At 39.1% G+C, this 24996-nt stretch overlaps 1 protein-coding gene across 1 annotated transcript in view; it reads left to right on the top strand.

Moving 5' to 3' along the window:
* The window catches only part of RhoGAP19D (Rho GTPase activating protein at 19D), a 528281-nt gene that overhangs the window by 309046 nt on the left and 194239 nt on the right, over positions 1-24996 (top strand). Inside the window, exon 21 of the mRNA XM_068226072.1 lies at positions 175-310. Within this exon, the coding sequence (XP_068082173.1) occupies positions 175-310 (136 nt within the window). The remainder of the gene's footprint in view (positions 1-174; positions 311-24996) is intronic.

Raw genomic sequence — 24996 nt, 5'->3', positions numbered from 1 at the left:
AAATCTTAGGACTTGCTGGGAATTGAACCTGAGCCTACTGGGTAAGATGCAGGCACTCTTCACGTACGCTGTGGCGCTGACATATTTCTGTCTTATTAACTTGGCAGTGTTTTTGTCTTATGTTAGCCATTCTCTTCCTTTCATAATTTGTGTATTTTCTTCTGTGGTTTGCAGGTTGAATGGTTTTATGCAGATGATGATGATGCTCCAGAAAGTAGTTTTCCAGCCATCCCAGTTCAGGAACCAGCAGAAGTTGAGCCATCCAATACAAATCACAATTTGCTTCTTAACAACATAAGCAAGGTTCAAGGTATGGTATATTGCATATGTGTTTCTTCCACATAGACTGAGGTTATCTTCCAGTACAACTTGGATGTAAATAATAAACTTTTATTAACCCAATGAGCTGTACTACCATCCATTCACTGCAGTGCCCATTCATGCTATGCTGTTTGATGTGTTGAACAAACTCTGTTCTGTGTTTTATGATGACCCTTACATTCTGCGATGACATTCTGTCCTAGCATCTGCAGTCACATCACCGAACTTCGTATGCAACTGTACTACAAATTATCACAGCACCCAAGAACTATTTTCTATAGTAGTTTCCTGTGAGCGCACTGCATAACTATTCCTTGACAATGCACATGGTTTTTCTTTCCAGTCATTTCTAGTTTCCATGGAAATAAACATGTTGATTGTAAAAAAAAAAAACTGCACATGGTAAATAGAGGGATCGAGTTGAGGATGTGGGTTTGTTCTGCAAGATATAAGTAATATTTTGATTAGCATGGAGTTTGATGAAATTAATATTGATGACGGTAATAGTGATCATATTGTGTTTGATGAGAGTGAAATTCATATTTCCTTGGAAGATGATAGTACAGAAGTTGAAGATGAAAAGGAAGTTGTTGATGATAATTTTGTGAACTTGATTGTGTCAGAAATGAACAAGTACTGCTGATTTGTTACAGAAAACATGCACTTCAAGGAAAGGTTGAAGTTACATAAGTGGTAATCTACAACCGTATAGACTCTTTGTTTCTCTTTCACCTGTTTTATTGGTGGGTCATGTGAAGAAAAAGAGGATGAGATACTATTGGTGAACAAGCAAATTAACTGAAACAAATGCGTTTAGTAAAGTGATATCTCTGAACATCTTTTTCCTCATTGTAAGATTGCTTCATTTCTTTAACACCCTATAAACCTCAGATGATAGACTTCACAAAATTAGGCCTGTAATAAACAATAAACTATTTCAGAGACAAATTCTGATCGATATTCTATCTCTTCCAAAAATCTGCATTGATGAGAGTAGACTTGCTTGGAAAGGTTGCCTGCATTGGAAGTGGTACATTCAATAAACATTACACAGGTTTGGTGTAAAGATGTTTATACCTTGTGACTGTGAAACTGGGTTTATCCCTGATTGTGTTATGTATGCTGGAAAGGATACGTAAGTAAAACATGGTGAAAAACTCGGTGTGTCTGGGTCATTTGTCAAACTCTCGATAGCACCTTATAATGGTAAAGACCTATGTTGTCAATCAATACACAAGCCCAGTTTTTTTTTTAAAAATCTACCCAGGGAAAGTACTGAAACTTGTGGCAAAGTCATTAAAAAAAAGGGAAAGGGATGCCATATTTTCTGAAGAAAATTCAAGAGTATTTATTTCATGGCACACCAGTGATGTGATATACTGGCTCAAAGAAGGCATGACAAAGGGATGTTACTCTGCTTACTATCATACATGAGGATATGATGGTAGAAACTGACGAGACAGACCACGCCACAGGCCAGAATAAAAAGAAACCTGTGAGCGTGTTACTACAATAAAAACGAAGGCCCAATTGACAGAGCTGATATGCAAGTAAGCTTTACTACAAATGCCAGGAAAACACTGACATGGTATGTGAAGTTGTGGTTTTACCCAATTGACATGGCAATGCTGAACTCTTATACGAGGTATGGCAGTTTCCCTAAACCAGTACCTCCGACACAACTGAAGCGGAGACCACAATGGAAGTGTTTTGTTTGTTGGCACATAAAGAAGAGACCACGTAAGTTAATGCCTGTTACACATCATAAAATTTTTCTTTCAATTCAATACTTTACAAGAAAAGTTTGAAAAGATTTGGCAAGGTGTTAATATGGAGGAAAGTCAAACAGCAGTTGTGGTTCTTGGACTAGCAGTGGGTTACATTCTTAAAAAGAATAGAAACTTGCACAGTATACCATAATTTATATGGAGAAAAATGGAGAAAATGTTTTTGTCATAGTTAAAAATAAATGTGATAGAAAGGAAGATCATAAAAGTAGGACTATTAGGCAGTACCATATGGCTGATAAAGCAAGCATGCAGGAGTTTTTATAAAGTAACTATGATCGGTGGAAAACGATAAATAAAAATGTAAAGAGACTCTGGGATGTGTTTATAGCAATTGTTGAGGAATGTGAAAATAGGTTTGTAGCTTTAAAGGTGGTAAGGAATGGTAAAGACCCACCTTATTATAATATAAAAATAAAGAGGCTAAGAAGGAAGTGCAGATTGGAAAGAAATAGTTAGAAATGGCTGTGGAAGTAAGGAGAAATTGAAGACACCTACTAGGAAATTGAATCTAGCAAAGAAATCAGCTAAGGATAACATGATGGCAAGCATAGTTGGGAGTCATACAAATTTTAGTGGAAAATGGAAGTGTATGTATAGGTACTTTAAGGCAGAAACAGGTTCCAAGAAGGGCATTCCAGGAATCATTAATGAACAAGGGGAGTGTGTATGTGAGGATGTTCAAAAGGCAGAAGTATTCAGTCAGCAGTATGTAAAGATTGTTGGTTACAAGGATAATGTCCAGATAGAGGAGGTGAGTAATGCTAAAGAAGCATTCAAATTTACATTTGATAACAATCACATTTACAATAAGATACAAAAGTTGGAAAGTGGGAAATCGGCTGGAATTGACAAGATTTCTGGGGATATACTGTAACAGTAAATGTGGTACTTCGGTGAGCACGAGAAACGCAGGGCGTGTACCTATCTGTTAAAGTGCATACAGAGGGAGAGGGTTTGTTTAGAGAAAATCATTCACATTTTTTCCTGAGTTTATTAATAAGTGCAAAATCATGTCACCTCTGTACAGAAGATACAGTAGAAAGTGTTCCTCACCCTAGGGTTGGCGATCTCCTTGGATTCCGACAGCTCCTCCCCTTTCCATACCAGTGGACCCCCATTCCTCCCTCGATGGAAGTTCTAGAAGATCCATTCAACGTCTAGAAGATCCATACGGTGCTGATGAAGGGCGTTGAGATGGACCATGTAAATGATGAACGTGAATGAACACCGTTAAGCCTTGGGGCGAGTTGATGCAAAAACTGCTTTCGAATGAGCATATAAGTTTAACACTCATAAAATGAAAATCTACTCCAAACTTATCATCAAATTTCAAAATAGTCACTTAAAGTTTGTGGCACTTGGCATAATGTGAAGTTATGCCACACGACTTAGTTCTTAGTCTGAAGCACCATTCAGTGCAATCAATTGCATTGGGAAAAATAAGGATGTTTCACTCGTGAATTCAGACTTGTTCACGCATTGGTAATGACATGAAATAAAAATAAAACGAAATTAATCATGCATTAACAGTCCTCGGTTCGACTGTTCATAGAATCGAAACGCACAGCTGAATGTTCGTAGAATTGAAATGTACAGTTCTTAATAGAATTGAAATGCACAGTTCACATACACAGCCTACAGTTCATTACCTACAAATATTTACACAGTTCATGAAATGGTAAATTAGTGACGTAGTCATGCTTGCAATGTGAGTAATTCTGAATTAAAGCAGTCTCGTTAACTTTAAGTATTCAGTACTTTGTAAGGAGCAAACTGTTCCAAATCCTGTCCATAACATTAAACTTTAAATTACGAGCACTTGAAAAATATTCACAAGTCTTAGACCAGGGCCTCTCAGGGTGCATGCACGTGGTGCATGCACTGTGCACGGTGCAAGAGACGACTTGGCTTGGTTGACCAGAGTGCAGACCCCCCACTCCTCGATTTGGAGCAATAGCGCTTACTCTCTCTTTCCTCACGCCTGTCTCGCTCGCTCCGCCTGTCTCCCTCTGCCCCACTTGCGCCGTAGCGCTCCAAATCCAAGCTGACTCGAGCCGAGCATAGGCGAGTTGAGCCGAGCTTAGCAGAGTAGCCCAGAGACGAAGCGTTGATCCGAGCCATGCCGAGCGGCAGCGATACACGGTGCACGGAGCTCTTGCGCCTCTATCTGCACGCGTGAGATTTTGGGCGTTTGAGAGGCCCTGTCTTAGACACTGGTGTAGAATAAACAGTCACTTGATGATGTTCAGATGAAGCACAATTTATATCACGCCCCGTTGGAGCAGAAGTTCATACTCGTCACGATTGAGTTAAAGTCCACGGACTCGAAGTATGACGGCCGCTTCACGGTATATCGCGGTCCTTGCGAACCGACTGCACGAACTCCACTGCCATGCATGCATATACACACACTGGTCACACACTGCTCTGCTAAGCGAAGCAGTACTGTATTTATATCTGATCCGTGCCTACACATCTCATTCCATAACTTTGTCGTCTCATGTCGGATTTACATGAAACGTTGCAGGAACGTAGATAAAGGATTGGGCTACACGATGATGTGGTTAATTTTATCTAATTATTATTGAGGGGAAAGTTATTATCCATAGAAACTCGAGGAACATTCCACACTACTCTAGGCTCTCTGTATTGCGGTGAGGCAGGCTGTGACGTCACTCGTTCTACGTCACACGCACACAGCTGTTGCTCGCTGTTCAGTCAATCTTTTGCTGCCGGTCTGGAGCGCAACGCGTAAGTTTTAAATTTCCATTACGGGGACTTAGTTTTGTACCGCCGTTACGGGTACAATACAGTACTAAAGACAATGGGTTGGGATATAGTACCATATCTGAAGTTCTTATTTTGATTATTGTTTGGTTGAAGGAGCTATACCAAATGAATGGAGAATTGCTATAGTAGCCCCTGTGTATAAAAGAAACGGTGATAGACATAAAGCTGAAAATTACAGGCCAGTAAGTTTGACATGCGTTGCATGTAAGCTTTCGGAAGGCATTCTTTCTGATTATATTAGACATATTTCCAAAATTAATAACTGGTTCGTCAGAAGGCAGTTCGGGTTTGTGAAATTTTATTCCACTGAAACTCAACTTGTAGGATTCCAGCAAGATATAGCAGATACCTTGGATTCAGGAGGTCAAATGGACTGTATCACAATTGACCTGTCTAAAGCATTTGATAGGGTGGATCATGGGAGACTACTGGCAAAAGTGAGTGCAGTTGGACTAGACAAGAGTTACTGAATGGGTTGCTATATTTCTAGGGGGAAAAAAAAATCACAGAGAATTAGAGTAGGCAATGCTTTATCTGACCCTGTAATAAATAATTTAAATGAACTGTCGATATATTCTCTCAATGCTGTAGATCTCCATGTGTATCAAGTAAAATATTATAGCAAAACTAACATTCTCCTATATTTATTGAGAGTTGAAAGTTGGCTGTAGTTGCAAAACTTACATTCTCCACTCAACATTAGTTGCAAATGTTACATTAAGTCAACAGGAAGCCTCCAATAAGTCACATCATCACTGACTTTCTGTAGGGCAGCGAGTGTTACTTTACTGGGTATGTTATGTTGTGAATCTGTGCCGTTTTAGTAACATATGGAAGTTTACTTTCATGAAAAATGGAACAGCCTGTTAAATCAGTTGAAAAGCTAAGCGGTGTAACTTCAAGGAAAATAGTTCCTCAACCATATACCCAATTTTGCAACTGTAAAAAGGCTACAAAGTGATGTGTAGAGACTGGAAGAACGCTGTACAGCAAAACATTAAGAAAATGATGTTCCTGGCATTTCAGTTTACAATTCAGTAATCAAATTTATTTCACAAAGAAAATTACCCACAAAAGAATTGCAACATTTGTCCAAGGGAAAAGGTTGGAATTGCTAACAGCAGAAGACATTCCTAAAGGCAATTCTGTAAAGAAAGACAAGAAAAAGAGATACTTATATCCTTCTCACACACACACACACACACACACACACACACACACACACACACACACACACACACACACACACACACACACACACACACACCATAGTGAAGACATGAGAACTAACGACACCCTACACCTCCTTTATCTGTATGTTATCCTTGTGACCAACAATCTTTACGTACTGCTGACTGAATACTTCTGCCTTTTGAAGAACCTATTCTAAATTGTTAGGTATGGGGATCCACCTATTCAATACAAGAAATACTGAACTTTCATGGATGTAATAACCTGTGATACTGTGTCATATCATTAGAGTTTAGCTATACAAGATATTTTTATTCAAAATCCACACATTGTTAAGTCCAAGTTGAATGCCTCAGAAATTTTAATTAGTACACATTTATGAGCAACTTCTTTCACTTGAATAACTGGTTGTAGCAACTAGCTTATCAGCATATCTATATTGATTACAAATGTTCAAAACTTGAATCAAGACGTTCAAAATAGATAAACCAAACTTTACATATACCAAAAACTGGAAAGTAGTTAACAGCCCGTGGACAAGCAGATCAAGCTAAACAATGGACTTATCCTTTTATTTACTGAACTTTTGTGGATATAATAACCTGTGACACAGAAGCCATACTATATTTTAGCCGTATAAGACATTTTAAACTTCACAAATTTTTATATCCAAGTTGAATATATTAGAAACCAATTAGTGAACATCCACAAGGAACTTTAAACAACTGGTTGTTAGACTAATTACATCAGCCTATTTATAATGACTACAAATGTTAATATTGAACTAAGAAACTCAATTTCATATACAGTGGAAGCTGCTTATTATGATCACTCTCGGACGCAGATAATTTGATAACATTAACCGATTGATAACAGTAGCCGAAAAAAAATTGATAGGTAGCCTACTATAGTTATTCATAACCTACATGCACTACGATAAAACACTGATTCATAACTTACATGTACTACAACGGAACAGATACCGGTACACAGCACTGCAATACAGTTAACTGTTTTCAGCTATGTAAAATAATCTCTAATTGTTGTTTGCTTCTAGTTGTCTCTTAAAAGTCCATTAATTAATCTTTCATATTCATAATGTTTTCGGAAGTCCTCTGACTTACGCTGAACACCTCGTCGCAAGATATCTAGCGCCTGTCGCATTTCAGCATTCATTGGTGTTGGGAAGTTTCGGCAACATCGTCATCATCACCATCACTATCTTCTCCTCCGTGTTCTTCACCTCTCATATCTAATTCTGTGGAAGTAAATGCCTCACATTTGTCGTCTTCTGTCTGTTTCGCATCAGTAATGATGCCCTCATCTATGTTCATCCATTCCTGAAATTCATTTTCTGTTAAGCCTGTTAGACAAAGTTCAACATTCTCCTCTACTTCTGGTAACTCTCTCAAAAATCCTCCATGTCCGAAACAGTTCCTTATTGTATGTGCTGAGACAATATACCATGACATGGCTAAAAAATGCAGGGCATCGCGAAGGCCGGCTGTTTTGGCAAGGGCGTTCGTAATAGTTTTATGTGAGTCCTCTTATTTTCTAAGATTCTTTTGAACATTTCATGGCGATTAATATGCTTTTATGGTGTGAATGATCGCTTGATTGCATGGTTGAATTAATGAAGTCTTATTCGCCGGTAAGAAAACCACATTGATGTTCTTGAGCTCACAATTCACAGTGTGCTGCACAGTTCTCACAGTTCTCAACCATCTAAACTATTTTACGGTCCAGCCTATTATCCCACTTCAGTAGCCATCAGAGCAGTCATCCATGCATTAGTGTTGGAATGATAGTCCACTGAAAACTTATTGATGCCTTCAAAGCAATGTGGGTTCTTACTTTTCCCAATCACTAACGGTCTTTTCTTTATAGCAGACATACTCGCAGAATATAACTGTTACTCGTGCCTTGAAGGTTTTACAGCCTTTAGCCCTTTCATTTTTGAACAAGTGTGTTCAGGCAAGGCGCGATAATACAGTGCAGTCTCATCAGCATTATGCACAAGCTCAGGAGGGAATTCAGAAGCAATTTTAGGCCACTCTTCTATCCACCTCTCAGCAGCGTCAGAATCAGCGTCCTTCTGCTCACCATGTGTTCGTTTGTACATTAGATTTTTCGTTTCTTCCAAGACAGGTGCAGTGTAAAAACGGGTTTTTAAAAGTTGACAGCATTTTCTTTGTATGCACTCAACTCGCATACTTCAGAACAAAATCCTAGAAAACAAATGTGATAACATAAACTGAATTCATGATCACAGTAAACGGTAGATTTTCAATGTTTCAGTATTTGTCCGTACGGGTCTTCATAAAAGTGATCATATAATACGGTTGATAACGTTATCCATGATTACAATAAACGGCGTCAACTGTATACCATTTTGACTACAAAGTAGCTAACGACCCATATTGTTCTTACAATGGAAGAAAAAGCTCATTCCACTTTTGTAATTTTAACTGTACAAATATTTTGGTGTACACCTTTCTTTATTTAATTTTAATGATAAAAACCCTTTTGTACATATTTAAAGTAATTTAGTTAAAGCACGTACCTTTTAAAAGGTACTGATATTAATTTTAAGAAATGTTATGTACTCTATTTCCAATGTCTTTGTCTTACTTCCTAGGCTGATGATGGCATACCCTCCTGCTGAAACTGTTCCCAAATAAATGAATGTGATGACTTTATCACTATTTCTTGTATTGAATAAGTGGATCCCCATACCTAACAATTTTGAATGTAAATCTCGATTCAATACGGAACCTGAAAATGAAATTTTTGACACTAGATCCTCACATACACTCTCCCCTTGTTCATTAATGATTCCTGGAATGTCCTTCTTGCAACCTGTTTCTGGCTTAAAGTACCTATACATACCCTTCCATTTTTCACTAAAATTTGTATGACTGCCACTTGTGCTTGCCATCATGTTATCCTTAATAATAATGTTATTTGTTTTATGTCCCACTAACTACTCTTTTATGGTTTTCGGAGACGCCGGGGTGCCGGAATTTAGTCCCGCAGGAGTTATTTTACGTGCCAGTAAATCTACCGACACGAGGCTGACATATTTGAGTCCCTTCAAATACCACCGGACTGAGCCAGGATCGAACCTGCCATGTTGGGGTCAGAAGGCCAGCTCCTTAACCGTCTGAGCCACTCAACCCGGCATGTTATCCTTAACTGACTTCTTTGCTAGATTCAATTTCTTAGTAAGTTCCTTCAGTGTCTCCTTACTTCCACAGCCATTTCTAACTCTGTTTCTTTCCAATCTGCATCTCCTCCTTACTCTCTTTATTTCTCTATTCTAATAAGGTGGGTCTTTACTATTTTGTACCACCTTTAAAGGTACAAACCTGTTTTCACATTCCTCAACAGTAATAGCTAATAAATTATAGTTCCCCAACAGTTGTTTAAAACCCATCCCAGAGTCTGTTTACATTTTTATTTACTGTTTTCCACCAATCATAGTTGCTTTTTAAAATCTCTCTCATGCCTGCTTTATCAGCCATATGGTACTGCCTAATAGTCCTACTTTTAAGACCTTCCTTTCTATCACATTTATTTTTAACTACGACAAAACAGCTTCATGATCACTAATACCATCTATTTTTGTTTACATTCTAAGTAGAGAACGTGAATTTTGCAGTTAGACCCTCTTATTTTTAAAGTCATATTTACAAATAAATAAAATGAATACAAGATTTATTGCTCCACCTTCTCAATACTTAAAATCATTTAACGTTTATCAAAACATCTGTCGCACTCCTTCTAGCAGCTTGTTTCAAACAAGCGCAAGGTTCTTTGGGTTCCGACTGAATTGAGACTTCCTTTAAACACAGCATTTGTTTATGCTACATAGAACAAGTCCAGCTTTCTCAATTTGTCAAGTCTATATTGGTCATATTGGACAATTCCCTCTGCGCCATCGTGGAACTTGCTCTCAGAACTTTCCAGAAAATTAAGACTTCACTTGAATTTAAATGTTCAACACGAGTTCAGCCGTCAACCTAAGACTTCGGCATCAAGAAATTTTAAGCGACATCACAATTATTTTACTCATGTGTTAATTTTAACATATTTTGGTTATATTTATTGTAACTTAGGTATAAGGTTTTCACTTGTATGTCATTCCACTATCATCCATCCTCTTGTTCATCCATATTAATTTAGTTTGTTTTTTGCTTGTAATTTCGGCTAGGCTGATGATGGTCCAAAAATGGACCGAAACTAGTACCTGACACTACATATTGTAATGTTTTGATAAACGTTAAATGATTTTAAGTATTGAGAAGGTGGAGCAATAAATCTTGTATTCATTTTAAGTTAAGTCTTAACTCAATACGGAACCCAACCATGAAGTTTATTACTTTAAATAAATAAAAGTAATAAGTGGGGATGGGAGAACACTTGTGATTGTAACAAGCAGGATCCTTATAGAACTATCTAGTTACATCTAACTACATGTCCTGTTGCAGTCTCAGTATGGAGTTTATTCACTTGATAATGACACTCAAGCTTCATGTACAAATCTCCCTTTAAGCCATATTTTGTAATTAATGTTTTAATATTTTTGAGGTTTGTAGTTAATCTTTATGCAAATAATCCTTTGTCTATGGCTGCTGAAGTATCATCTTCATGGTAATATGGAATTCTGTTATTCATTTTATGATTAAGGTGAACACTGTTGCCATTTTCAGCTTTGGCCTATGATTGATTTTCATCAGAATCAACAAAATACCTTTATAGTCCCTGTTTGTATAGTAAAACCTGTTCTCAGCAGAAACCCAAGGGTATTTAGGATTTGTAGTAAGGGTATAAAGGAGAGGGCATATAAGTCTCTGGTAAGACCGCTATTAGAGTATGGTTCCAGTGTATTGGACCATTACCAGGATTGATTAGAGACCTGAAAAAAGTCCAGAGAAATGCAGATCGATTTGTTCTGGATGATTTCTGACAAAAGACTAGTGTTAAGAAAATGTTAGAAAGTTTGGGCTTGGAAGACTTGGGAGAAAGGACATCAGCTGCTCGACTAAGTGGTGTGTAATATCAATATAAATGGTCCGTTATTAGACATTATAAATTTTCCAGCTAACTCATTCCTGATTGCCAGCATTTCACCCCCGTGTACTAGGCTAGGCTGGGCTGGGCTCATCAGTTGGTACCTATCACACCTACCAAGACGCATGGCTAGTGCATACCATGGAGGCCACTGCGTAGGCTAATTGTAGCCACCGACAGTGCTAATGCACTATGAGAGACTTTGTCTCACTACCAAAAATTGATGCCTGCTTGGCCATCAGATGAATATAGATGTTGATTCCCATAGGGAATCAGAAATATGTGTTCTGAATGAGTAAATTTATAATACCAATATAAATGGTCCAGTGAGACAAAGTCTCTCATAGTGCATTAGCACTGCCGGTGACTACAATTAGCCTACGCAGTGGCCTCCACGGTATGCACTAGCCATGCGTCTTGGTAGGTGTGCTAGGTACCAACTGATGAGCCCAGCCTAGCACACGGGGCCAAAATGCTGGCAGCCAGGAATGAGTTAGCTGGAAAATTTATAATGTCTAATAACGGACCATTTATATTGGTATTATAAATTTACTCATTCGGAACACATTTCTGATTCCCTATGGGGATCAACATCTATATCATAAGTGGTATGTACCGAGCTGTCAGTGGAGAGATGGCATGGAATGACAGTAGACAAATAAGTTTGAGTGATGTTTTTAAAAGTGGTAAAGGTAAACTTTAAACTCAAAAAAAAAATTGGGGCAAATACAACTTTCTTTCTTTCTTTCTTTCTTTCTTTCTTTCTTTCAATTTTGGCCATCTAAGGACCACAGAAAGTAACCCTGTGCATTCATCTTGACTTCCAATAGTCACTTTGCTGTTTCCTCCTCTCTTGTGTCCAGATGTTATTATTACCTTTCCTCTTTTCCTTCTCCTGGAAACCCTTGAAATTTTGTATCAATCTTCTGAAAGTTGTTCTGTCTTGTATTATATAATCTGTTATTCCAGTCTCTGTCATATCTTTTTTTACTCCTTGGATCCACTGGTTGCCATTCATTCTCTTGTAAACATGGTTAAACACTTCTTTTGTCAATCTACTGTTATCCATCCTCATTATGTGACCAAAAAATGTAATTCTCCTCTTTTTGACTGTGTCTAACAGCCTTTCATTTTCTTCATCCTTATATAGATCTTTATTCCTCCTATGTCTAAACTCTCCTTCCTTAGTTTTCAATAGTCCCCAAATTTTCCTCAATATCTTCCTTTCTTTTGTTCTCTATCTCTTTTATTTCACCAGTTTTCATAGAGAACATGCATTCTTTGGAATACAGACACTCTGGTTTGATTACTGTGTTGTAGTGTTTGATTTTAGTTTTCCTTGAGATATTCTTCTTATTGCAGGTATCTTCAGTGAGTTGGTATGCTAGTTCGTTTGCTTCCTTATTGAGTCCATTAACCCTTTCCCGCCCGCATTTTCACTCCGCTTATCCCCAGGTTTTAACCTATTATTTAGCAAAAACTGAAACAGACCGTATTGTTTCAGAAAAAGTTATATACAGTAAAAACTATTGATCACAATGAATTCAAATTTTCAATAACATTAGAAAATATACCATCACATCCATTTCTCTGTTTATTGAGTCATAATGTGTGTCCCCCCCACCCCCCCCTCGTGATACTCGACACAGAGACAGTCTGCATTTGTCACATTCCCATGTTGCCTGAATCCCTCAAAACCAATAATCATGTGATTTTGGAAGTGGAATGAAGGCCATGTATATAAGATTTTATTTCATCTGGGCGAGGGTCTTCCCATTCTGTTTTTATCTTACCGGAATGCGACTGTTTGAAGGCTGCATTGTTATATGCGCAATAGGCTATGCCACTGAATAGTTTTTCTCCTCCTAACATACGTAAAAAACAATCTCTTTCCCCTAATACTCTTTCCGAATTATGCGCAGGTTCAACATCATCCATGTAATCATTCGGAGTAACGAGACGTAATATTTGTGTTACCTGAATTGCCGTGGCATCGCCATCAGGTCCGATTTATCGATATTCGTTTTCATTCACATCACTGTTATCACTAAAATTATCTTCGTTGATACATTATTCACTCATTAAAAATTCACCTACACCCCTACTCAAGGATTCTGTGTCACTTTTTTCGCCCATATTCAGCTCAGTTTCAATATACGCGATATTCAATCCCGCCATGTTTACGGACGAAACAGCTGACCCGCGCTCGCGGAAGTTCAAGACCGTTGCCTAGGCAACGTCAAGACAGATTATCTGTCTTCCTTTATTCTCTAAGACTTGTAGATCACACTGCGTGTTCATAAATGCCTTATAAACACTTCACTGATGAGAAAAATAAAAAACTATCGCACAGATCGCAGACGAATGCAGATAATGCAGCCGGGCGCTTTCGGGCGCTAAGGACCGGAAGGCTAAATGAACAGTCGGGCGCTTTTGGGCGCTAAGGGCCGGAAAGGGTTAACCTGAATTATTCCACCTAGGTATTTAAATTAATTATCCTTGATTTTCCTGTAATCTGCTTTTACTGCTATGGGTTAATCCCTAATATTTGACATGAATTTAGTCTTCTCAAAAGATATCTGAAGTCCAACTTTTCCCGCTATTTCTTTCAAAAGATTGATCCGTTTCACGGGAGTCTCTATACTTCCAACGAGGATTGCTATGTCATCAGCGTTCTCTTTATAGAAAGAGGAATGATTGGAGTAAATTACCAAGGGAGATGTTTGATAAATTTCCAAATTCTTTGAAACTGTAGTATTTAAAAAAGACTAGGTAAACAACTGATAGGCAACTGGGCAACTCTCCCAAATGCAGGTCAGTAATTGAGGGATGGGATTGGATTGGATTGGATTATTTTAACTCAAACAAAGCTATCAGTAACCTGGTATTAAACATCTGTTGTAGGAATTATAACAGTACCCTATTACCAGTTTGCATCATCTAATATAACCAATCAGAAATATTCATAAAAATATAGAATCATTGCTGAATGCCACCAAACGAAAATAAAAAATTGAGGAAAATATGTTGTATTTCCTTTTGAAATGAAATTACTGAATTTTCAAATGTTTCTTACAAATGGAAATTCTACATATAACAAAAGTCTAAAATAATGTGTACTTATTTACTACTTTGGAAACCAATATGTATGTTGCATTTTCTCATCCCCACCAACATATCCTAAGTTCAGTGAAGTCGCATGACACTCCGGTATTTGTTGAAAGTGCTGATTACCCTCCTTGAGAGGGCTGCTGAATAAAAAAAGGTGGGGAAAATGCATACTTATTTTCAATTTTGTTCACAGCAGGCAGTTTTTAAATGAGCAAAAGCATGTGTACTTGAGTGATTTTATAATTTAATTAGGTGGTTTCACTAAAACAAAGTTTATTAGAAACCTTGGCTAAACTATATTTTTCATTAGTTTAAAAACAAATATTTTCATGTTTGACAGAACACACAGTTTTTTGTTCAGAATTAGTCACCATTAGCCATTTTTTCTTTTCAGATATAAATTAATTTTAGCCTGCCTGGCCTTCTGGCTGAGCAGCAGTCGCATGGTAGGCCAAGCCCCTTCAGGGCTGTAGTGCCATGGGGTTAGTTAGTTCTACCTGGCAGCCATGACCATTTAGGCACAAAGTCTATATGATCTCACCATGGTTAGTTAGTCCTGGTGGTCAAAAAATTTGACACCGTCAGGGTGTTGGTTGGCAGGCAGGCTAGGAAAGGTGGTGGTATAAAATTTCCAATCACTAGATGGCATGCCAAAAACCTGGATTCAATTCCAAAATCTCTTTGCAGTGTTCATATGGAGTGAGGGCATATGGCGCTTTTGATGGTAATTAGTCAATCAGATGGAGGTGTTAAACAGTGAGCGGACGTGTTGATGATATTCAACAGGAGTAGACTATGTGCTGTGTTGGGTTTCACCCTCTCCCTTCCTATTATCATATATCTGTCATTCATTTCATCTCATTAACTCCTTTGATGAGGTTGGTGTCTGGAAGGGCATTTGGTCGTTAAAACCTCTATGGAAGATTCATCTCGCTTCATGTGCGGTCCCGTAGAAAAACTGGACAGGGGTTGGATACATGTATTTGAATTAATATGTGGGGGCAGATTTTGCTCATATCAAATGTGGACTCGCAGGGAATTATTCAGCTAAGTTTAAAATTTAAAAAATTTACCAAGCATGTTGGCCTTGCGGTTAGGGTCATGCAGCTGTGAGCTTGCGTTCGGGACATAGTGCATTCCAACCCCACTGTCGGGAGCCCAGAAGATGGTTTTCCATGGTTTCCCATTTTCACATCAGGCATCAGGATGTACCTTAATTAAGGCCACGGCTGCTTCCTTCCAACTCCTAGCTCTTTCCTATCCCATCGCCGCCATAAGACCTGTCTGTGTCTGCAACATAAAGCCAATTAAAAAAAATTTTTAATACACATTTTCTGATGGTTATTGTGGACTAAATCTGAATACATCTGTGGTAAATGGCCAGATGATTTTAGGCCTACTTACCCTCCTTAATACATTTTTCCATAGAAAAGAAAAAATGTGTGTTATTTCTTGGCCCTCTGCGTATAACAAATCTAATCCTGCCAAATTTGATGCCTTGTTAACTTTCCTTGTTGGTCCAGTAGTATTTGTAGGTGTTCAAATATGCTATCCTCATGTTGGTTGGGTTACTGCCACATAGGCGAACTCGTGCAGGACAACATTTCTAAGAACTAAGCATCTTCGAAAACTGTAAATGTAGTTAGTGGAATGTGAAATCATAATCAGTTCACAAACTTTATTAGGCTTACTTTTCTTGATGGCTGAATGTCACAAACTACATCCAGAAGCATTCCAGATTCACCAAGCAAGTGGCTGCGTGGTTTGGAGTTCATAACTGTCGGCTTCCATTTGGGATTCAAACCCCACTGTCAGCAGCCCTGAAGATGGTTTTCCGTGGTTTTCCATTTTCAGACTAGCCCTTTCCTGTCTCATTGTTGCCATAAGACCTATCTGTGTCGGTGCGATGTTAAGGAAAATATTAGGCTATTCCAGATTTGCATTGAATTTTATTTCTGATGTGGAAGTTCAGCAGACCCTGGAATATAAGTGTACAATCTAAACTTTTTCTTGTGCTTAAATTATTTTCACTGTGAGAGACAAATAAGTGCACTGGAGGTAAATGGCACTATGTCCATTTCTTATTAGGTTTTGACATATGTTGACTGTATATTATACACATTTTCCTGGGTGCAAATCACTATCTCCTATGTGCAGTAATAACTGAGCTAGCCACTTTGAGGAAAAATAATCAAATATTGACAAGTGGGTTTTAAGAAGTCAATATTATGTAAAGAAGTTTAAGAGTTTCATGAAAAAACAGGGAAGTGAAACAAGCACTGAAAAACATTTTAGCTCTTCTGTAAAATTACATATTTGTGACAGATTACCCTTTACCTCCAGGGCACAGAAATTACTATGTAGGTATTGTGATAATTGTGGATATTCTTACCAAGATATGCAGATTATTTTACTACTGAACTCACTTGCTTCTCCTGTTGTTCAATCTGTGTTCCCTGAATTTAATTTCAAACTACTTCCATCTCTCCTGATTTTCCCTTTCATCTTCAGTAGCTGATATCTTGCATGCTGGCTCATCTATCTACATGTGCTCTGCTAGATATAATGTATCCCAATCATCAGTTCAGATGATAAAATCAAAAGATTCCATTGTGAGAGCTGTATACTAGTATCCTATTTTATAACTTCTGTAATAAACCATTAATCATTCATGTATGCTATTAATAGATATGCACTTTCCTTACTCTTTAAGGATGTGTTAAACCATAACAAAAGTTATTTCTTATATGTGAAGCTTCCATTGTCTGTTAAATTACAGAGTTCTTTTCCCAGGTTGGACCATTTCATTTTATGCACGTTATGTATGTTGTATACTCCTTGGCTGAATGGATAGCATATTGGCTTTTGGTTCAGTGTGTGTGCGGTTTGATTCCTGGCTTGTTTTGGTATTTTAACTGTGTATGGTTAATTCTTTTAGCTCGGGGGCTGGGTGTTTTTGATAGTTTTAATGCTTATTTTGATCTACATACAACACACCCCACTTCAAACCACCACAGAAGCAGTAGTGAGTACATCCTTCCACATAAGATTGGCATCAGGAAAGACATCTGGCCCTACAGCTAGGTCAAATCCATATCAAGTGCCAAACCTGATTGGGAAAAGAGCCAAGAAGAAGAAGAAGAAGAAGAAGAAGAAGAAGAAGAAGAAGAAGAAGAAGAAGAATAAGAATTTCAAATGCATTGCAGTATTCTTTAACCCTACTCAATTCAAAGTAATCATTCTCCCCAGGCAGATGAACTCAACTATGAAAGTTGTCAGTGCCTCACCTTATAACATGTCTTCACCCCCAAACACATCTTTCGAACATCAGGAACATACCTCTCACTCGGCGGTCAGGTGGGCAATTTCCATTGCCGTTCTGTAACTTGTGGGGTGTCCTTTGTTTCCATGGTCAAGTCTTCATAGTAATAATTTGCTTGTAATAGGCATCCAATTCTTTTACTCTTTTCTTAGTCAGACCATACAAACACTGAACCCACCAAGTTACTGAATTGCCGAACTGACCGCCTAGTGGGAAATACGTTCCAGATGTTTCAAAGTTGTCCAGTGGGCGAGGGGAAACTGAGGATGCAGAGGGATATAAGTCGAGACACAGTGATGACCTACATAGATTTTAGTTGCTTGGGGAGATCAATTACCTTGAATCAAGGAGGGGTACATCAGTCACCTTAATAAAGAATACTGCATAGTGTTCGAAATGTCATTTCACAGAAAGTGAGAGTCCCCTGAAAGGTGTGATTGCCTGCAACACATACAAGTGAGGGAATATGACGTGCAACATGGCCTTGCCAAATTATGTTCTATTTCATTGTTCTTCTACGGCTACAGGACATGACTTGTTACATCTCTTGACCTTGAACTCAATGTATCCATGCAGTGGCCACATAGGTCATAATGTATGCACTATATTTTGCCAGCAGTCATAGTTTAGTGAAGTGCCTCCAAACATACAGGCTCTGTCTGCCAAGGCCAAGGCGATAGCTGTATGTGTTAGATCGTGAGTTCTGCTGCACACCTCTGGTCTCCGTAAGGTACAATATTTTTATTCCTACATTGACTTATATGGTGAGTCACGTAACTTCCTTAATTTTATCATGCTCCTATTGACAGCGAGTGGGCTCACTTGTGGCCTGCAAAAGGGCCGTTCTGTGGTCCTGTCAGTAACGCACTGCCATTGTGTGCAACCTCTTCCAGGCATGTGGTCATGGAATCGATTAGGGGAGGAGCATACATATTGTCACCTGCCACCTTATTCCAGACCACTCTGACAACATCCCAGGGAATATCTCGTTCATATTTGGTGCAGGATTGGGCCAAGTTTCCACTATTACTCTCTTCATCTCTGCCCACTTGTTCTCAACGGGATTCATGTCTGCCCTACAAGGAGGCCATTAGATAAACTTGACCTGACCTTGTCTTGCAAACCATTCTTGAACTAAACAGGATCTGTGGAGTAGAGATGGGTCCTGCTGAAATTGTATAACACTGCTGGGATGGAGTGCCCGCACAGAAGGAACCAAAATATTCTCTAAAATGTGCACGTATTGCCTAGTGGTGGGACTTTACTCGATTCTATGCATATTCCTGTCCCACGAGAGTTCATCCAACCCCAACACGCAACAGATACATGGCCAGGGCTCCAATGCTTGGCCACATATCCTTGATTGTGTCCGATGTTGAAAGGGCAAAACGTGCACCGGCCCATCATTCACCAAGGAAAATGTGACATTCGACCAATCAAGTTGCATGTTGTCCTCGGCAAATGCAAGGCGGTAGAACTTCTGCTAATCGGTGAGCCTTTGTTTCTTAACTGCTCACTTACCGTGTAACAGTGTTTCATTCAGGTGTCTCAAGGCCGTCCTTGAGCTGCTGGGGAAAATCATAAAATTCTTCTTTCTGCCAGAAAAATGGGCAGCCTGGTGTAGCTGCATGCCGTTCACAAATTGGGTTGAATGTGCCTCACAGATCAAGCAATTGTCCCGTTTCCAGTTCAAGACTTACCACGAAACAGAGCCAGCATGTCTGATTACGTCTCTCGATTCATTCTTGAAAATGTCTTATCTAATGCATTGCTGTACTCTGTGGGATGCTGCAGCATCGTCCAGCTTCTGTTGTGGTTAGATTTCTTTGTTCACTGAGAGCAACTACCTGCTCACAAATGAGAGGTACTGCTGGTAGGTCCTACCGTAATGTAATAAGCCTGGTGGGGTGTGCTGCAATCTGATTGGTTTGCCCGCTGTTGCTGCCGGCAGAGTGGAAAAGCCCGTCCTAAGGGGATTAGAACTAGCCAATTTTCCGCGGTGAATCTGAGTCCATACTTGCTGGGTTACGGCACTTCATGAACAGGCAATGCATAACACATCTATTAGTCTGCCTGCTACCTTCCACCTCTCTTGAATTTAAGGCTGTTTATAGGAAACTGTGCTATCCGATTGCTTCCCACACTTGTACATTCTCAAGTTATAGTAGAAACTTCCACACGAGTAATGTTTCACTGCCCCCCCCGGAGTATTTGAACTAGGATCCACATCGTTATGGTTGAATGTGACAGTGCTCGTCACTGTCCAGTTGGACTTAGGATTTTTCAGCATGCTTGGTTGGTTTCTGTGTCGGGAAGTGTACCTAAGGTACATGAAACATGATCCAACCTGGTTAAAGAACTTAGTAGTAAAACTAATATCTCTTATTGCAATTTGAGAGAAGAACAAGCCCAGTTAAAGCAGAGGAAATTGCCTATATCTCCAGGCACCAGCCTAAACACGATGTGGTGATGTTACCGGCTGACCGTTGCAGGCTTCCTAGTGTTCATGCTGAGAAGTGAGCAAGCCCAGCAGTTCAAAAGGTCAAGTCATGATGACCTCAAAGATCTTGGGCCACATTAGGAAGGAATCTAGAACATCTGTGTTCAGTTCAATGCAGTAAGGTGCTCGTTGAACATGGATATTCTAAGTGAAGTCAAAAGTAAAGTCAAAAATAAATCAAATTCATTAAAAGAAAATAGTGTTCTGAAGAATGAATTATAGGAACAGTTTTATGTTGTTATTGATGACAAGAGACAGAAAAGAGAATTTGTGCAATCCAAAATATGACAGTGCCTCTTGTGAAGTTCAAATACCAGCACATTTGCAAGGCATAGTTGCAGTCTTTTTCCTTCAAGTCAGATGAGTACTTCATGCAGTCGAGTTATTCCTAGCTCTTTATAACATAAAATAACAGAGACTTGTGTTAAAATGTGTGCTTTATACCTACTCCCTTTCAGTGTTGTCGGATACAGTATTTAAAGTGGTAGCACAAGAAGTAATGTAGGAGATGACTTTGGTAAAGTAAATGCGTCTGAGGTGCTACCGCACCAGACGACTGTTTCCTGGCGAATTAATGAAGTGGTTGATGATATTCATTGCTCTATAATACTGGACGTTCGTGATGCAATGCAGTGATATTCTTTTGCTACAACTGCAGACATGTGAACAGATGATTATATACAATCAGCCATTTCAATCATTAAAATGATGTGGCCTCTTTAAGTCGTGGGTATAGGTAGGCCTTCAACAGTCTTCTCCAAGTAGAACGGTCTTGGGCAGATCTCATCCAAGTGGTACCAGCGATCTTCTTGATATCTTTGTCCCATCTGTCCGGTGGTCTTCCTCTAGGCCTTCGATGTTCTCTCGGACTCCACTCCAGCACTAGTTTTGTCCATCTATCATCATTTCTTCGTGCAACATGGCCAGCCCACTGCCATTTTAAGGAGCGTACTCTCTCTAAGATGTCTTTAACCTTTGTAACAGACCGGATGTCATCAGCTCTTTTCCTATCTTTCTTTGTATAGCCTAGCATTGACCTTTCCATGGCTCTCTGCGCGGTCCGAAGTTTCCCTTTTGTGAATTCGTTCAGAGTCCAAGTCTCACAGCCATAAGTCAGCACAGGAAGGATGCATTGGTCAAATACTGTTTTCTTCAGATTTGCTGGCATTTTTGATCTTAATACTGAAGAATTCCTTCCAAATGCTTGCCATCCGAGCTTGATGCGCCTATAGATTTCTGGTCTTATATCACCTGTCATATTTATAATCTGGCCAAGGTAGATGTAATCACTGACCTCTTCTAATGGCATGTTCTTAATATTCACATTTCCAGCTTGAACCCATTCGTTGGACATAACTTTTGTTTTGGAAAGGTTTATGCTTAGGCCAATCAACTGACATTCTAATGCAAGATCTGTAATTAAGGTCTGGAGCTCTTCGAAGTCGTTTGCCAGTAAAGCAATATCATCTGCAAATCTCAAGTTATTTAGCCTTTTCCCATTAATTCTAATTCCCTTTTCTTCCCAGCTCAGCTTAGACATAGCCATCTCTAGGACCGCTGAGAATAGTTTCGGGGAGATGGGATCACCTTGTTTGACACCTCTGTTGATGGGGAATTCTGGGGTTGATTTACCAATATTAACGAAAGCTGAAGAAGTCTCATAGATATTGTTGAGCACTTGGATGTAAGCTGCTTCCACTCCTTGCTCATGTAAAGCTTGCATGACAGCTGTATGGCTGACAGAGTCAAATGCCTTTTCAAAATCAACAAAGGCAATGCAGAGAGGCAAATGATATTCATTTGCTCTGCTTATCACTTCTCTTACAGTCAGTATGTGGTCTATTGTGCTAAAATTACTACGGAAACCTGCTTGTTCAATAGGTTGGGCTGAGTCAAGGATGAAACTGATTCGATTTAACAAGATCTTTGTAAAAAGTTTATACAAAATAGAGAGCAAGCTGATAGGACGATAATTTTTGATACTGTGAATATTTCCTTTCTTATGTATCAGTATGATCTTTGCTTTGTTCCATGATGTTAGAATTGAAGCCGAGTGCACACAGGAAGTGAATATTTTTGCCAAGTGATTTATTGTCTCCTCCCCTGTGAGTTTCAGGATGTCCACACAAAGCTCATCATCACCCGGCGCAGTTCCCTTTTTCATACTATCTAAAGCACACTTGACTTCCGAAGGGAGAATATCTGGAACATTAGATATATCATTTAGTTTAGGTCCATTCAGGGCTTCCTTTGGTTTGCTATACAGATTGCAATAAAAGTCTCTGATGAATTTCAAAACTTCCTCCTTTTCAGTAATTCGACCATCATTTCCATCTAGAGCAATTAGCTGCTTTTTACCGATTATGAGTTTTCGTTTGGCTGTCTTGAAACTCGTCTTGCTCTCTAAGCTTGTTCTTAAAGTGTCTTCCCTGAATTTCTGTAAGTCAGTTTTCATTTCTCTTCGTACTGCCTTACATATTTCAGAATATTCTATCATGTCACGATCAGTCTGAATTTTCTTTTCTCTCCTTCGCTTTAGCAGGGTTTTAGTTTTGTCACTGAATTTCTTTGGTTGGTCACTTTCCTTACATATGCCCCCGATTTCTTGAGCACACGAAACAATCATTTCTGCTAGATCTTCAGCCTTAGTTACATGGTACTTACTTTGAAGAGCTGCCCGGAATGATTCCGAATTGTTTTCTAGGTTTTTGAGATTGATTCTGTTGCTCTTCCTTCTTATGAGTTTGTTCCTTTCATATCTTACATTAAGTTCAACTCTTGCTCTCACAAGACGGTGATCACTCCCAGTGCTGAATCGGTTTAACACTGATACGTCTTTTACAATATGCGGTCTATTCGACAGAATAAAGTCAATCTCATTTTTTACACTGAAGTTAGGGCTCCTCCACGTCCATTTTCGTTCAGGATGTTTCTTAAAGAATGTATTCATGATGGACATATTGGTGTATTCAGCAAACTGGACTAATCTCTCACCTCTATCATTTCGGTCATCAATTCCATATTTACCCACCACAGTGTCACCTTGTTTCTTGGTACCGACTTTTGCATTAAAGTCTCCAATAACCATCTGGAAGTGACAATCACTTCCCTTTTTGCAGGTGTTATCAAGGCTTTCATAAAAGGACTCAATTTCTTCGTCTGGATGGCTTGAAGTGGGAGCATACACCTGAACGATCTGCAATTTGTATTTATTCGACAACTTAAGGACCATTCGAGCTACTCTGCTGGAAGATCCTTCTAAAATTGATACTCTATCAGCAATGTTCTTGTTAATTAAAAAGCCAACTCCATTGAATTTCCCTTCCGGATCACCACAAAAATAGAACAAGTTGCCAGATTTCAAACGGAAACAGTCTTCCCCTTTACGGCGCACTTCGCTTAAACCAACAATACTCCAGTTGATTTTTGTAAGTTCTTTCTCGATCTCTTCTAGTCTGTCATTGCCTAATAGAGAACGACAGTTGTATGTACAGATCTGGAATATCTGTGAATTCTTTCCAACATTTCTTAATGCTTCGGACATCAAAGTTGCACCCACCCGGAGATCCGACTGTGGGGCTAATTTACCTCCGGAAGATTTAACGTTAATGCCACTCATCATGATTGACTTAAAGGGTATGAAGCATAATCACCACGCCTGCTTCAATGACGGATTGGTGATCCTCCCGCACTGATCGGCTCGCCGACCCAGTTTCCCGCTGGGGTTGGATACCCAACCTTCCACTGGGTTGCTCGGCTTAACAGGGGCACCTCTTGTAGGTTACGTGCTTGGAGTTGAAGTGAGAGAGGCTAGAGAACTCAAACTTGCCGAGTTCTTATATTATTGTTGCTAGATGGGCAGCAACGACGCATCTCACTTCCATTACACCCCCTGAACAGATGATTACAAAAAAATAATTTTATTTCCCGTATGGTTCATTACATTCAGTGGGCAATAAAAAACAGGGTTCTTTTAACCTGCCTCTTGCCCAATACTCAGATGTGTGGTGAAAACATAATGAAAGTATTTACTACCCAATGTGCTGCATTAGGAATTCAGTTGCCATAGTTACAAAGGGTTGCATTTGTAACAGATCAAGGTGTAAATATTAGGAAGACTGTACCGGTTCATGAAGGCTTTACGTGAATACATTGTGTTGGGCATTGTTTAAATACAGTTTTGTAGCATACATTCCAAGGTGATTTTCTTGCTTTTCAAATGTCGGACATACAATACATAATTAAGGAAACACAGAAAGATGTGGTCTATTTCAAACGTACAGGGTTAGTTAGTATTTAATTAATAGTTAGGATGTTGACACAAGATGGAATACTAAACTTATCATGCCAAAGTTTGTACATAACCAGTACGGTAAAATGATTGAGGTGCTATCGACTGCAACTGCAGGCAAAAGGTGAAAGTAGGAAAAGTGAGAAATAAACTGGAAGCAATCATTAAAGAACTCATAAGTTTGTCTGTCTCTGCTACGGCAGTTTCTGGTGGTGGAGTTTCATATTTTGAAATTAATTGCATGCAGGCATGCACTTATTCATGAATTTTAGAATCTTTCAAACAAGTCTCAGATGATTTAGGAGATAGCAGTCAAACAATACAAAACGTGTCCCTTTGGTTCCATCATGTAATACCGGGAATGCAACCTGGACGCAGATGAGGAGCTAGAATGCTATCCTGAGCTGCCATGGTCAATCTAAAACTACGTTATTTACAAAACAATACCAAATATCCCTTTCATTTAACTTGGAAGTGAACGCAGCACGCCAGTAATCGGCTGCTCAGCTAGCCCTAGCAAGCCCAGCCTGCAGAGGAAACCAAACCCTGTTATCCGAGCTGCCTTGATGTGGCCCTTGTGATGTGATAAGCTCAGCTTTGGTCTGTA

The sequence above is a fragment of the Anabrus simplex genome, chromosome 2 (genome assembly GCF_040414725.1).
Source record: "Anabrus simplex isolate iqAnaSimp1 chromosome 2, ASM4041472v1, whole genome shotgun sequence".
In the NCBI taxonomy this organism is placed as follows: domain Eukaryota; kingdom Metazoa; phylum Arthropoda; class Insecta; order Orthoptera; family Tettigoniidae; genus Anabrus; species Anabrus simplex.
Note: the sequence above shows the minus strand (reverse complement) of the source record. Positions and strands in the feature narration are given on the sequence as shown.